Below are 12,748 nucleotides of genomic sequence, written 5' to 3' on the forward strand. Positions count from 1 at the left end.
AAAGCAGTTTTGGGTGCCTTTGGTTTTGGACGCTTGACTTCAGACACAGACACACTGTATCTGGGACTATATACACAAGAAACTCAATGGCAATCTTTTCATATGTATTTCTTGTATCATACATGCTCACAGCAGCCCAGATCAAACATCTTTTAAGACAGGCAGTAGCAGACATTGTTATTTTACAGAATCTTTGATGCAAATGGCCCAGAATGCCAAATGCTACCATGTCCTTCTCACAGACATAACAAGTGTGAATGTCCCTCATTCTTTATATGGACACAGAGGCTTTATACAGTTTTTCCATGTCTCAGAGGAAGTAACCAAATGCAGAATTAGGACTCCTGTGCCCATACCTCACCTGCTTTGGGGGTAAACAGGTATGACTTGTTCATGCAGCAAAGGCCGGCAGACAAATGGCATAACAGCCTGTTTCCACTAAGGTGGATGGAATGAGATCCAGACAGTTCTGGCCATTTTGAGATTGTCAGTGCTGAGTGGGAGTAGCTCAGATGTGGCCACAGTGCAATGCCAAACAGAAAAGTGACATTGCTTGGAAAATCCAGTTTGATTACTCAGCATGAAAAATGCTCATGTGCCTCAGCTGCATTCCACAGATGGCTTTGTGCTTAACAAGCTGTATATCTAAGATGCCTCCTGACCCTCAGCAATCCCTCTTCCTAGTCCCAGTTTCAGCAAATCCCCATCTCCACATACACTGCATTACACAGAAAGACTAACTAGCTGCAATAGCCACGTGGAAGAGGGAATGCACTCCTAGAGATCCTTATGCCAAAGTTGTCCTATGAGCATAAATATTCTAACAAGCTTTATCCTGTCACAATAAAGCTATAAAGCTGCTTTGTTCAGCACATGACAATGGCTTTGTAATTCAATTATTGGTAGAATTTGCCTTTAGGGATTTATCTTCCTTTAGCCTCAGCACTCATGCGAATCTCTTATCATAAATCTTGCCAATGCAAAACCAGCTCCTCCACTGCCTCTGGACATATCCTGTCACTTCATGTTAAAAAACTGACACCTTCCTCCAGCTCAGGGAATGGCAGATTTTTGGTTTTGTTTTAAAGGACAGAATGAAAACAACAACAACAGTGGATGACGCTCATGTTGTCCACGGCTGCATCAATTTTTGGTCCCACTGATGTTTCTGTAACACTAAATTCTAATTGCCATTCATAAAAATAGTAACATGTAGCACTGAACAAGGAGCTTTTTGTCCAAAGATACAAAAGCACTTGACAATCAACCTTTAAGTAACCTTCCCTGCATGGTACTGATTTGTTCAAGACCTATGGAAAAGTACAAGACAAGAAGACCAAGTTAGAAATAGGGGCTGAGGAAGATTTTTGTTCTAAGCTTTATAGATAAACTTCACTGATTAGTCAAGAGCACAGGGGCCTCATTGATTTGACCAAGATCACACAGTTGCTATGTGGCAGAGACAAAAATAGACCCTGAGAGTCCTCCAGGATCCTTTTTCTTTTACTACTATATTGACTCCATGAGGACTTTGCAGATACGCTCTGTTCCTTTTTTGCTTGCAGAGGTCAGTGAATCTGCCCCAGGGAGCTTAGTGTGGGAGGCAATTCTTGTGGTTTCTTTAGTTCAGTCCCTATTATGTGAAATTTCACAGATTTTACTATTCCTGGAACATACTTTAAAGACTGCTTTCCAGCTTTAACATCTCCTAACCACATCCTCCTGACATGTTTTAGAAACAAGGATGGATTCCAGATAGGCATAAATCAGCAATTCATTTCTTTACATCTGGTTAATAAATCTCCCCTGACCATAATTTAATTAGTTTTTCCCTGCTACATGTCTGCACTATTCTTTCCCACATTGTCCAATCACATGAAATGATACAATTCGATGCAATTCAGCTGGCAGCCACTGGGCTAAATCCATGCTATGGTTTGTTTCAGTCGGTTTGTCACCCTTTCTTTAGAACTTTTAGTGAGTAAAGCCCAACTTCTCCTAATTGTGCCACCTCATAGCACTGACCCAGAAAAGCAGGTGGCTGCTGCTGCTGACACTGAAATAGGTGAGTAGGTAATAGGGGGTAGTAGTGAGACTTTCAGGCTGTGGGGAGTCGCTTTTACTCTCACCATCCTGCCACTTTTCAGAGCCCTAGTGCATAATGACCCACACCTTTCCACACTCTGCTTTGTACATACCCCAGAATTTGAGGGCAGCAGCAAAGGAAGCCTTCTCCCCTGCTGCTGTGACAGCTCTCTGTGGGATGCTCCAGAGAGGAAACTTAGCTGAAGCTCTCAAATAGATGGATGCAAATTCCCAGGAGGCAGCTGCCTATTGCTGGTAACATAGGGTGGGAGGAATGTCTTAAAATGAGGATCTAAACTAAGTGGATAAAGTTCAGTTAACCAGGACTAGATCCTGATTTTAAGATAGCCCTTCAATCCTATATCTCTTTTTCACATATTGCAGAAAACTTAAGACTTCAAGCTGGCTTGAACAGAAAGGAGGGGGAAAGTACCTCTAGTTACAGCCTCTGAGCTCCCCTCCTTGATATCATGAACCAAACCTACCTGATTTACAGCTCCTCTGCTGGTACAGTCTAATAGGATCAAAATTTCCTACTGTGTGAAGGAATGTCTCTCCCACCTTGCAGGGCTGTGGCCCAGTCAGGCAGCTCTGGAGGAGGCCAGCAAGTCATGTAGAGCAGGAGGGGAAAGTAGCACAGTGCGCTGCTCATTAAACATACAAGAGAACACAGCAGTGCAACCTTCCTGACACAGAGCTAGACAAATCCACAGGTGATTTACCTGTGCACTGCTTCACCTTCTCAAGGTCTGTCCTTTACAGGTGCACACAGAGAAAGCAGCTGCTTATTCCAATGCCTGCTGGAGACTGACACCTTCCAGGGTCCTGCACAGCACTGCAGGCTCCTGTTACTGATCAGCCCCCAGATCAAGATTTTGAACACGGTGAATGGATGTCTGCCTACTTCTGCAGAACTTTTATGAGGGAAAGTGGGTGATGTAGAATAGCAGAAGCTCATGGGAGTCTGTACTCCTTTATAAAATATCTCTGGATGATTTTTGAAGAAATAGCTGCTGAATCGGGAAAACTAAAACACACCAACCTATGCATCAACCAGACTGGGTCCCAAAAGGATTAATCAGATGAACATTTACTTCATTCACACCTGCTGAGAACTGTCGTGGGTTTCTCTGGCATGTACCCATAACCACCGTATTTAAGCTATGTAAAAACATTTTAAATTAAATTTCTTCCCTTCAACTCACTGAATAAGGCTTGTGTGTTAGATCAAGTGGATGATTTTCTGGACAGTCTGTCACAATGCACTTTGATTGGCATCTTTCCCATCAGCTTCCAGCAGTTGCCCTGCAGTGATTAAAAGGTCTTGTTCAGCCATACACAGCATCATTTGTAAACAGCCCAGGCACTGAGGCATTTAAATTGCCTCAGCCCACCTGGGTGGGCGTGCAAATCTCACCAAGCCAAGAACTGACAGAAACACTGGGACAGTGCACCCAGCTTGCTCCAAGTGCTTGAATATAATGACGTTTTTAACAGGGCTTTGACACCTCATCCCCTTGATTTTCATCTCTTTCAGCTGCTCCAGTGAACACAGTCAGAGCTTTTAAAATACAGTCTCCAGCCTCCTCTGAAAAAGAAAATATATATACTCTATAATTATACTGTGAAGATTAACTTTCTTTGCTACTACTCATAAAAGAAACACAAATACAGCCCTATCTACTTATCTGTCCTCCCAGCTGCTTGCAGGCTTTTCTCCCCTTCAGTGTGTGTGCGTATTTTTGTATTATTTGATGGAAGAGTTTGGTTGGCTTACTATTTTACAGCGTTTGCCTCCATTTTCTTCTGCTCATACTCAGAAAAACATAAGAGGAGACCCAGCAACACCTCTTACCAAACTGAAATCTCTCCTTTCATTTCTTCAAGGAATCATTAACATTGTGGACATGTGATGCTACTGGAAATCATAAATCACGTGGGTTGGAGTGGATCCTAAAGATCATCTCTAGTTCCAGCTCTCCTGCCACAGGCAGGGACACCCTCCACCAATCAGGCTGCTCAAAGCCCCATCCAACTTGGCCTTCAACACTTCCAACTTCCACAGCGTCTCTGGGCAACCTGTGCCAATGCCCCACCACCCCAAAAGTAAAGAACTTCCTCCCAATATTTAATCTAGACCTGCTCTTCTTCAGCTTGAAGCCATTACCCCTTGTCAATATCACTCCAAGGCCTTGGCAAAAGACCCTCTCCAGCTCTCTTGTAGCCCTTTTCAGGCACTGGAAGGTGCTCAGGTGTCCCCAGAGCCTTCTCTTCTCCAGACTGAACATCTCCACGTCTCAGTCTCACAGGAGAGGTGCTCCAGCCCTCTTGTTATTACAGCCTTCCAATCTTCTCGAAGTATGGAGCGCTATTATTTTTGTATTTCTCCTACTTGCTTGTCTGGGTGCAACACTCAAGTAGAAAATAAAATCAATACCACTGGTAGAGATAATGATTGTGATCTGATGACCTAATTTACTGGTTGGGCTTTTCTATTGTTCATTTTATGTTAGTTTTTAGGACACTTTTATTATTTGATTTTATTTCTTTCCTCCCCCTCCAAGTTTCTCAAGGTTAAGTTTTGATTAGAATTAGATGAGAATCTTTTCAGAAAAACATCTCATTTTTATTAAAAACTATTACATTTTGACAAATTTTAATTTTTTGAATTTTTTTTTTTTTTTAGGGCCAGCTCTAATGACTTACTGACTTTAATGAAATAATTTCTGGTGGAGTGCATGACTTGATCTGAGGACCAGAATAAAAACCTAGCTTTTAATGACCAGCAAATTTATATTTTGGCCATATAGGACTATATGCACTTTGAGCAATTTTTCTGCAACTGCTGGCCATGGATGTTTGGATTTGCAAGTCACATAGTATCACTACTGAACTTTAACTAGTTGACTGAACCACTCTAAAAAAGGAAGAAAAAAGCAACTCAGCGCAACTGGTTCACCAATTATGTTCACATCTGTATTCACTACAAACCAGCATCTACACCAGCAAAATTCCACAATAGGAGTGTATACCAAAAATCACCAAGCATCACAAAAATAAACTCAGAAGTATTTAAATGAAACATTTTTATCCAACTCTTTTAACCAGGATCTACTGCATTCTCTCTCCCTAATGCCAACTACATTAGTAAACACTGTGCTATCAGTAATAATCCATGTATATTAACTTGTTTCTGTAATACACTGCTGAATTAATATTGCTTAGAATACTCCTTCCTAGTAATTAGGGTATTTTCACAGAGCACACAGTTCCAGAATCACCAAGTACATTGATAACTTGCATGCATTTTTCTGTCACAGTACGTTGAACAGCAAAATCTCAAGAAGCTACTGGAAAAATAACAACACACATGAAAATTGTTGATACAGAACTGCTGTGTCACTGCATACACTGCCTGTATGCAGTGTGGATTCTTCCAAGTCTCCACCTGACACACAATATGTGGTTGGCTTTCTGAGGGGAGTACATTTTATTCAGTACACCTCCTCCACATCCCTAGATTATGCAAACAGGTATGTGAGATACCCAAATTACAGAAATTATTAGAGGCATCAGTTAGAGCAGCCCATCACTAAAGCCTGCCCGGCCACAAGTGTGTCCTAACAATGTTTTAATGAGGTAGAAAATGACAGATCTCTTTTTCCAACATTTGTTTTATTTTGGTTTTTGGTGGGACGTTTTTAAGCCAAGAAGTCTCCAGTCACCTCTCATTTTAAAGGTTTGACTTCATCTGCTCATCTCCCACCTGACATCTCCTTTCACAGAGTGACACTACAGCTCTTTCATCACACATGTGGATGTCAGGGCATCACTTAGAGCTCCAGGTGGAAGAATGAAAAGCGGGAACAGAAGAGCTTTGAATAAAAAATATTTTGTTTCCATATTAATGTCTCCTCTTTATGAAACAGAGGATGAAAGAATAAAAAGTACATGTGGCCTACAAGGAACTGAGTTCTGTCTACAGAGTGTTTTCTTAGAGTTATGTAGCAAGCATCATCAGACTGTTTTTCTTCAGGGGTTTAAATTTCTCTGGAGTGGTAGGAGGAAGAGGTGCTTCACAAAGCAGCCAAAAATAAGCAAATAAAGAAGAAAATTCTCTTGGCAACAGATACAAGAAATGCAGCTGTAAAAGACACTACAGCTTCTCTGGCAGTGTTTGCAGGGAGAGCCTTCTCAAGACTAAAACTAGCAAGCTCAGTGGAGTTTATTCACAAGGCTTTTGAGTGACCCAAAAGCTATTTACAAGACAACATAACAAGCTAAAATGGCAATGAAAATATCAGTGAGCAATCAGGAAAATGCATTTTTGCTTTCATCAACCATTCAAACCCATGTAAAAGTCTTTAAAGTCTTCCAGGTGCATCTTCCCTGTCAAAACAAGGAGCATAACTAAATGCAGCCTCAGGAAGGCCTGATGCCAGAGGCCTTGCTTTGTGTCTTCCAATTTTAGAGAAGCCCTAGTTTAGAGAGTACTGGAAGTAATTTGTACTAAAGCAACTCCTCAGCCTTCCTTAGATACCAGAATATTTCCCTCATTCTCAGCCCAGGACAGCTGTGTCCTGGTTGATCCCTTCAAAGACATTTGATTTAAATAAAGCCAGGAACAGGAGAGAGTATCCCCACATTCTGCTTTAAGTTGTGACTTCAGGACATTTTACTTCACTATTTATTTCCACTCTTGAGAATAAGTTAAGTCAGTCTTCTCACTTCTCAGGCTGATTACACTCTGCATACAAGCCAAAATACACAGTAATAAATTAAAACAGCCCAACCAACAAAAAATCACAGGGCACTGAGCAAGGCTTTACCCAACTTGTACACCAGCACTGGCTACAGAGATGGTGCTGCAGAAATCTGGATTTCAACTGTACTTCTGCACCCTCTTAGGCCCCAGTTCCCTTTTTGCCAACTGTGAACACGCCTGGAGTGCAAAGGGATTCCCTTCTGATTCAGCATTTCAGTGCTGCTGGATCCTCGAGTACCTGGCTGCACAGAATGGAAATGCATATTAAAGTCCAGTGCTGCTCTCTGTGGTGCTCTCAATCACACAGACACAGCTGCTTTCTGCTGTGGATGTGCTTGAAGACTGACATTGTCCATAGGATTGCAGCTAGAATTATTTTTTGTCCTAAAATCATTATAAATATGCCAGAATGAGATGCAACAGTGTCTCCACAAGTTGTATTATTCTCACTTTTGACAGCAAAAGTACAGTTTAGCTTACACTGAGGTGTGTTCTGCAAGGGGCATTCTGTTCAAGGTGAAAATACAGACTTGCATTTTCACGCTTTGTGAATGGCTGTAGGGAAATCGGATGGGTGGTTGGAATATTTTTTAATCTTTTAAGTTGCTGTTTGCCTTTGAAGCTCCAAGCCTAAGTTCTCTTATTTGTTAGGTTCTATGAGGCCTTCAAATTTGAGCTCCACAGAAAGGGAAAATTATAACTTCAACATTTTTCTTATTGCAGGCATCCATCAGCTCATTTCACAATAAACCAGAACTGTAAGCAATGGCAGAAAACTTCAAAAGGTTTGGAGTATTACACAGGACATGGGGGTTCAGGAACAGGGACACTCTTTTCAGCCCTCTGAGCCACTTCAGCAATTACAATTTTGTTGGATGTCTCAATGACAAGGTACCCAGATTTCTATGACTTTCTGCTTTTTTTAACCCAGAAAAAACAGAAGATGTATAGAGATCTGTGTTTGTATCTGACATTTTGAGACCCTGTTAGGAGTTCTGCAGGAAAGAAATAGTGATATAAACACACTTGTGACTATCTATACAGACACTCCCACCGCAATGAATTTAAGTTAAAAATGGAATTTAGCTTGCATTAGCTTCAGCTAACACAGGTTCTGGGAAAGAATTAAAAAGCAGAAGCAGCAAACAAAATCTCCGGTCTATCCTTTGCAGACCAAATATAAATTCAACTTTAGAAGTAAATTTGACCTAGAGCTCTTCCTTCTTTTATAAATTAAAAGAAAATATTTGACTGAACCACCCATGAATCTTGCTATGTTCAAAACCTGTGGGTTTGACATAAATTTATAGTTTAGAAACTACCATGCTGGTCTCATTTTAATCATTGGTTCAACTCCTCCCAATTTCAAGATTACTATTTTATCAAAAGCTTCTGTTCTAAAGGCATATTCACAGGACACAAGCCCATTTCTGCTCACAGGCAGACTAAGGCCTCCATAAGGAATTGCTGAGAAGTCCCACAGGCTTACACCAAAACACAAGAAAACCTTGTATTTGATTTGGACTATACAACCATGTTTGCAGGGAAAAAAAAGTTCAATGTCTTCTTCATCTCTCAGTCTTCTTTTCCATCTAAGTCAAAGTTACACTGATACCTGTCTAGTGGAAACATGCTCACTTTCAAGGGCTAAGCAGGTCTAACAGTAATTAAAAGCACAACACCAGGCTCTGGAGGAAGTCTATCTGTGGCAGAAATGCTGATGTCCTCCAAGACTTCAGGCTTTGTCCCTTAACTGTAGCAGGACCAGCCTGAACTCTTCATTCTCCCATCCCAAATCAATGCTTTGCTCAGACTATTATTCAGCATATTTCAGTTCTGCATGACTCTTAGATCAAAGACCCACTATTCCAATGTCGTGTAAACACATAATGCCCCTTTCATACCAGTTCTGAATTCATCTCAACAAATCAGCAGTGCAGACTGTATTCAGCCACATTGTCTTCAAGACTTCATTCTAACACCCCTGCATGTGTGGGGAAGTTGTGCCAAGGAAATCATGAAGAGAGTTTTGCTCTTACCAGTAGAACCTGTTGGGTGTAACTCCCTCATGAAGAAGCAGCCATCTTCTGCCAAACTCCACAGAACTGAATAACTGTGGACAAAACAAACAGTCATGAATCACAGTGAAACACAAAGATACCAGAGAAATTAACCTGAAAAACCCTTTACCACTTCTGAGACAGTGACTTGGACTTCTATTCATCTCAGTCTCGAAGAGACACACCTGGGGCAGCTGAAACATATCTGTGGTATCTTTTATTGGCATAGAGAATACTGGGATGTGTGATATGGGACACAACTGGTACTACCTGAGGGATCACTTTACAGGTAAACCCAGCAACCTGCCCTGAATGAAAATTCATCATCCAGTTGCCTTCCTCAATATTATGTTCAGAAGATCATTGTTTTTCCATTAGCAGTGCCATCCTTAGGAAGTTTTGTCAGTCTGACACCAAACAATGTTCTAACATGTCTAGACCTCCCTTGCAGGACTGGATGAACTGAAACAGAACAAGTTACTTGTTCCAAAGAAACAATGTGTGATCCTCCCTCTGCTCTTGTCCTTCTCCTGCCAACAACGTGACAGCTCCTCCTCATTTGGTTACGCAAACAATATCCAAATACATGAATCTTTTCAGAAAATCTTCCAATGATAAATACCAAACCAGCCTGAGAAAGGTCAGCAAAAAGGCATGTTACAGGTATTATAAATCCTCTGTCATGTCTTTGTGGAATGATATACGAATGTTACTATTACAGAGCACTTACAAACAGCTGCTCTCCCTAAGTGCTGCCATCAAGTAATTCTCAGAAGGCCAGTAGAGGAAAGGACCACTTGGGTTCTGTTATTTCTTTTGCTTAATTTAGCTTCAAATTTGTCATGTGGAAGGACTGAGAGGCAGTCAGCCCTACACTTTTCTTGCAGATTCATCCTGTTTCCCCTCCTTTCTTTGCCTGGTAGACTTGGTCAGTCCCCTTTTCTGGCAAGACAGATGTTGGACATTGTTTTTTGAACTATTATCACTCTTTTCATGACATCTCTTAAAGGATTTTGCATAAAATGCAGATGACCTGAATTTTTATGTGCAAACTATGGCAAATTTTTTTGGAACATGAAGTGGCTGTGGATTGGTAGGAAAGATGGATGTCTTTGAGAATACCAGAAGAAAAAATGATCATTTAAAAGCTTTGCGTTCATTAAAAAAGATTATGTGAATGTATTTTAAGAATTATGAGACTGAGATACAAAAAAACTTTGAGGTCTACTTATTTGGATATTGATTCCAAATGCAAAACCCAACATCCATACCTTTCCTATGTTAAAAACTTTTAAGAACATGGAGAAACTAACTGAAATAGCTTTTTAGTAAAGAGTAGACTGGCATGTGTCAAAATTTACTTTGAAATATTAAAGCTAAAAATTCACCTCTTTCATCTCCCTTTCTCTTGAACACTGTCAAAGAAGAGAGAGGGAAGAAGGTGGAAGGGACAGAAGATAACAAGAGTAAGAAGAGGGAAAAACAGTTTAGTTCTGTGGCTAGAAGAGCATCCAATTTTAAAATTTCAGTGAGTCTTATTTTACCTTAAGTAGAAGATTATAGATCTATTTTTATTTGAAATTTTAGGAAACACTAACTATAACAAAGGAACACTTTTCTTTTTGGCAATTATATAAAATCTTTTAGAACACTGAACAAACACTTTGAAGTGATTTAAGGTCATCTATTCAAAAACTTTACCACTACAGGAAATATTTTCCCTCCCTCACACTCAAAATCCATTTCTGGACCTTTTTTAATAATTGCAGCAAATATAAACATGACAACAATAAGCTATTGCTATGATCTATTATCTCACTGATGTCAGTTTTTCTTTTCATGGTAGTTTCTTCTGTGCTAAGCACTGTGTTTGACATACAGTAATTTAAGTTTCAATAAAGCTCATGTGATCCTTTAATTAAGAACAGGGAGCAATCCAAACTCAGCAAATACCTCTGTATTTCCAGACCAGAGATAAACAGGATGCAAGCTTTCCAGGGACACTGATGCTCCCACAGCTGAAGTCATCATACTGAATCTTGTTTTCCCACTTTTTATCTCACACCCTTATCCCTCTCTGGTTTCCCTGAACACAACTAATAAGTTGCTATTCCCTAATAAGCAGGTTATTCCCTCTCTGAATTTGCTGGTGACAGTAACGGCGCTCAGAATGAATTAATCACAGCCTGCAAAAGCTTTCTCTGTGCTGGTGTAGCACCCTCCTCCCCTCCTGCAGTCCCACTGCAGTGCCAGGTGCTTGACAGCCCTGGTGCCACAGCTTCCCTCTGGCTCTCCCAGCACAGCTCTTCCTCCAGAGGGGCCCTGACCTGGAGCATCCTTCAACTCCCCCACAGGAACAGAGGCTGTGATGCTGCACAGCACCCAGACAGCCCTGCTTTCTCCTGATCTGTGCCCTGAGGAAGACGTGATTCAGGCAAAAAAGGGGAGAAATGCCAGAGTTTCTAAATCTGTTTCAAAGGTAAGAAACGGATCCAGCAATTCTACTGTGAGGGCTGGACTGTTTAAATTAGAAGCCAGTGCCCAGTGAGCTGGAGACAGCATGTGAGAAAAGGCAACAGCTCTCAAAGGGAAACACCAGCTCCCCGGGAGCCCATATCCAAAGCTCTCATTGTCTTTGATAAGACACTTTTATAACCAGACATTAGAAGGTTTTTCATCCTCTGCCATTATCTCAGCACCAGTTTTGGCCTTTACTGACTCACAGCAGACCATGCAGCACTAATGTATCTTTAGCAAAGAGGGAATTCCCTGCCTTTTGGATGACCACCCCACCTGCCCCCCAAAAAATTGCAATAAGGATTTTTTCAGATATTTTATTCTAAGTATCATTAATTTTTAAACCTAGTTAATTCAGTTGGATTGAAAAAAAAGAAGTCTTTGAAGGCTATGTTTCTGTCAAGTATCGGTTATGATCCAGCTGGGATTATTTTTCCCCTTTTAGCAACTGTAGTGCTTGAATGGATATTTTTTAAACCCAGCATGGCATTTTGCTCTTGTTACAAAATCCCTCTCTCTCCTGGGACTTCTTGTGATAGCCTTGTGCATGCAGTCCCTTCAAAGATGACATTTTGTTTTCTTTGGCAAGCACTGCTGTCTGATGACAATTTGCATTATTAGAATGAAGTCAGAAAATGTTCTTTGATGCACTTATTTTTCAAGCACAGATAGAAAACGAACCTATTACATTTTTATTGTATGTTTTCATCTGAGAGCCAAGCTGACATTTCTGTTTTCATGGAGACAAAACCGTTATGAAGTACAAATTTTGTATTGATCTCAGATTTGACCCTTGTGCATCAGGGAATAATCCTCTTCTTGCTTCTTCTCTTCTACATTTATTTTTCTGTGTAATATGCAGATTGTGTAACAACCATTAAATAGTCTGGGTTTGCTTTGTTTTGCTTTTTTAAATCTTAATATTCTGTGAAGTAGAAACCTACCACCTACCTCATTTATATAAGAGAAAAGAAATGCAAAGGAAAAGAAAAGAAAAGGCTGTTCTGAGGTTACAAATACCTTCTGAGGCTGAGCAGGGATTCAAATAAACCCTTTGAATGGTGAGACAATTCCCCAGCCCTCTCACAACACGACACCACTGTCTCTGGGAGTAGCAAAGCTGACATCTGACAACTCAACTTCTTTCCTTATCTACACCAGGCACGATATGATACTCCCCCTCCCTTATTTTTTGTTTCCCAGCCTGCATGAGAAGCCCAAGAGCTGCTCATGTATTTCTTAGGGGTAGTATAAGCGTCACCTTGAAATGCTCTGGGATATTCAGGTAACAGCAGCATACAGTGCCATGTATTATTCTTTT

General features: G+C 40.7%; 1 protein-coding gene across 2 annotated transcripts in view; it reads right to left on the reverse strand.

The window, feature by feature from the left end:
* The window catches only part of SORCS1 (sortilin related VPS10 domain containing receptor 1), a 255,913-nt gene that overhangs the window by 80,033 nt on the left and 163,132 nt on the right, over nucleotides 1-12,748 (reverse strand). For both annotated transcript variants that reach the window (XM_030950888.1, XM_030950889.1), the window contains exon 5: nucleotides 8,890-8,963. In XM_030950888.1, coding sequence (XP_030806748.1) covers nucleotides 8,890-8,963 — 74 coding nt within the window. The remainder of the gene's footprint in view (nucleotides 1-8,889; nucleotides 8,964-12,748) is intronic.

The sequence above is a fragment of the Camarhynchus parvulus genome, chromosome 6, assembly GCF_901933205.1.
Source record: "Camarhynchus parvulus chromosome 6, STF_HiC, whole genome shotgun sequence".
NCBI lineage: Eukaryota > Metazoa > Chordata > Aves > Passeriformes > Thraupidae > Camarhynchus > Camarhynchus parvulus.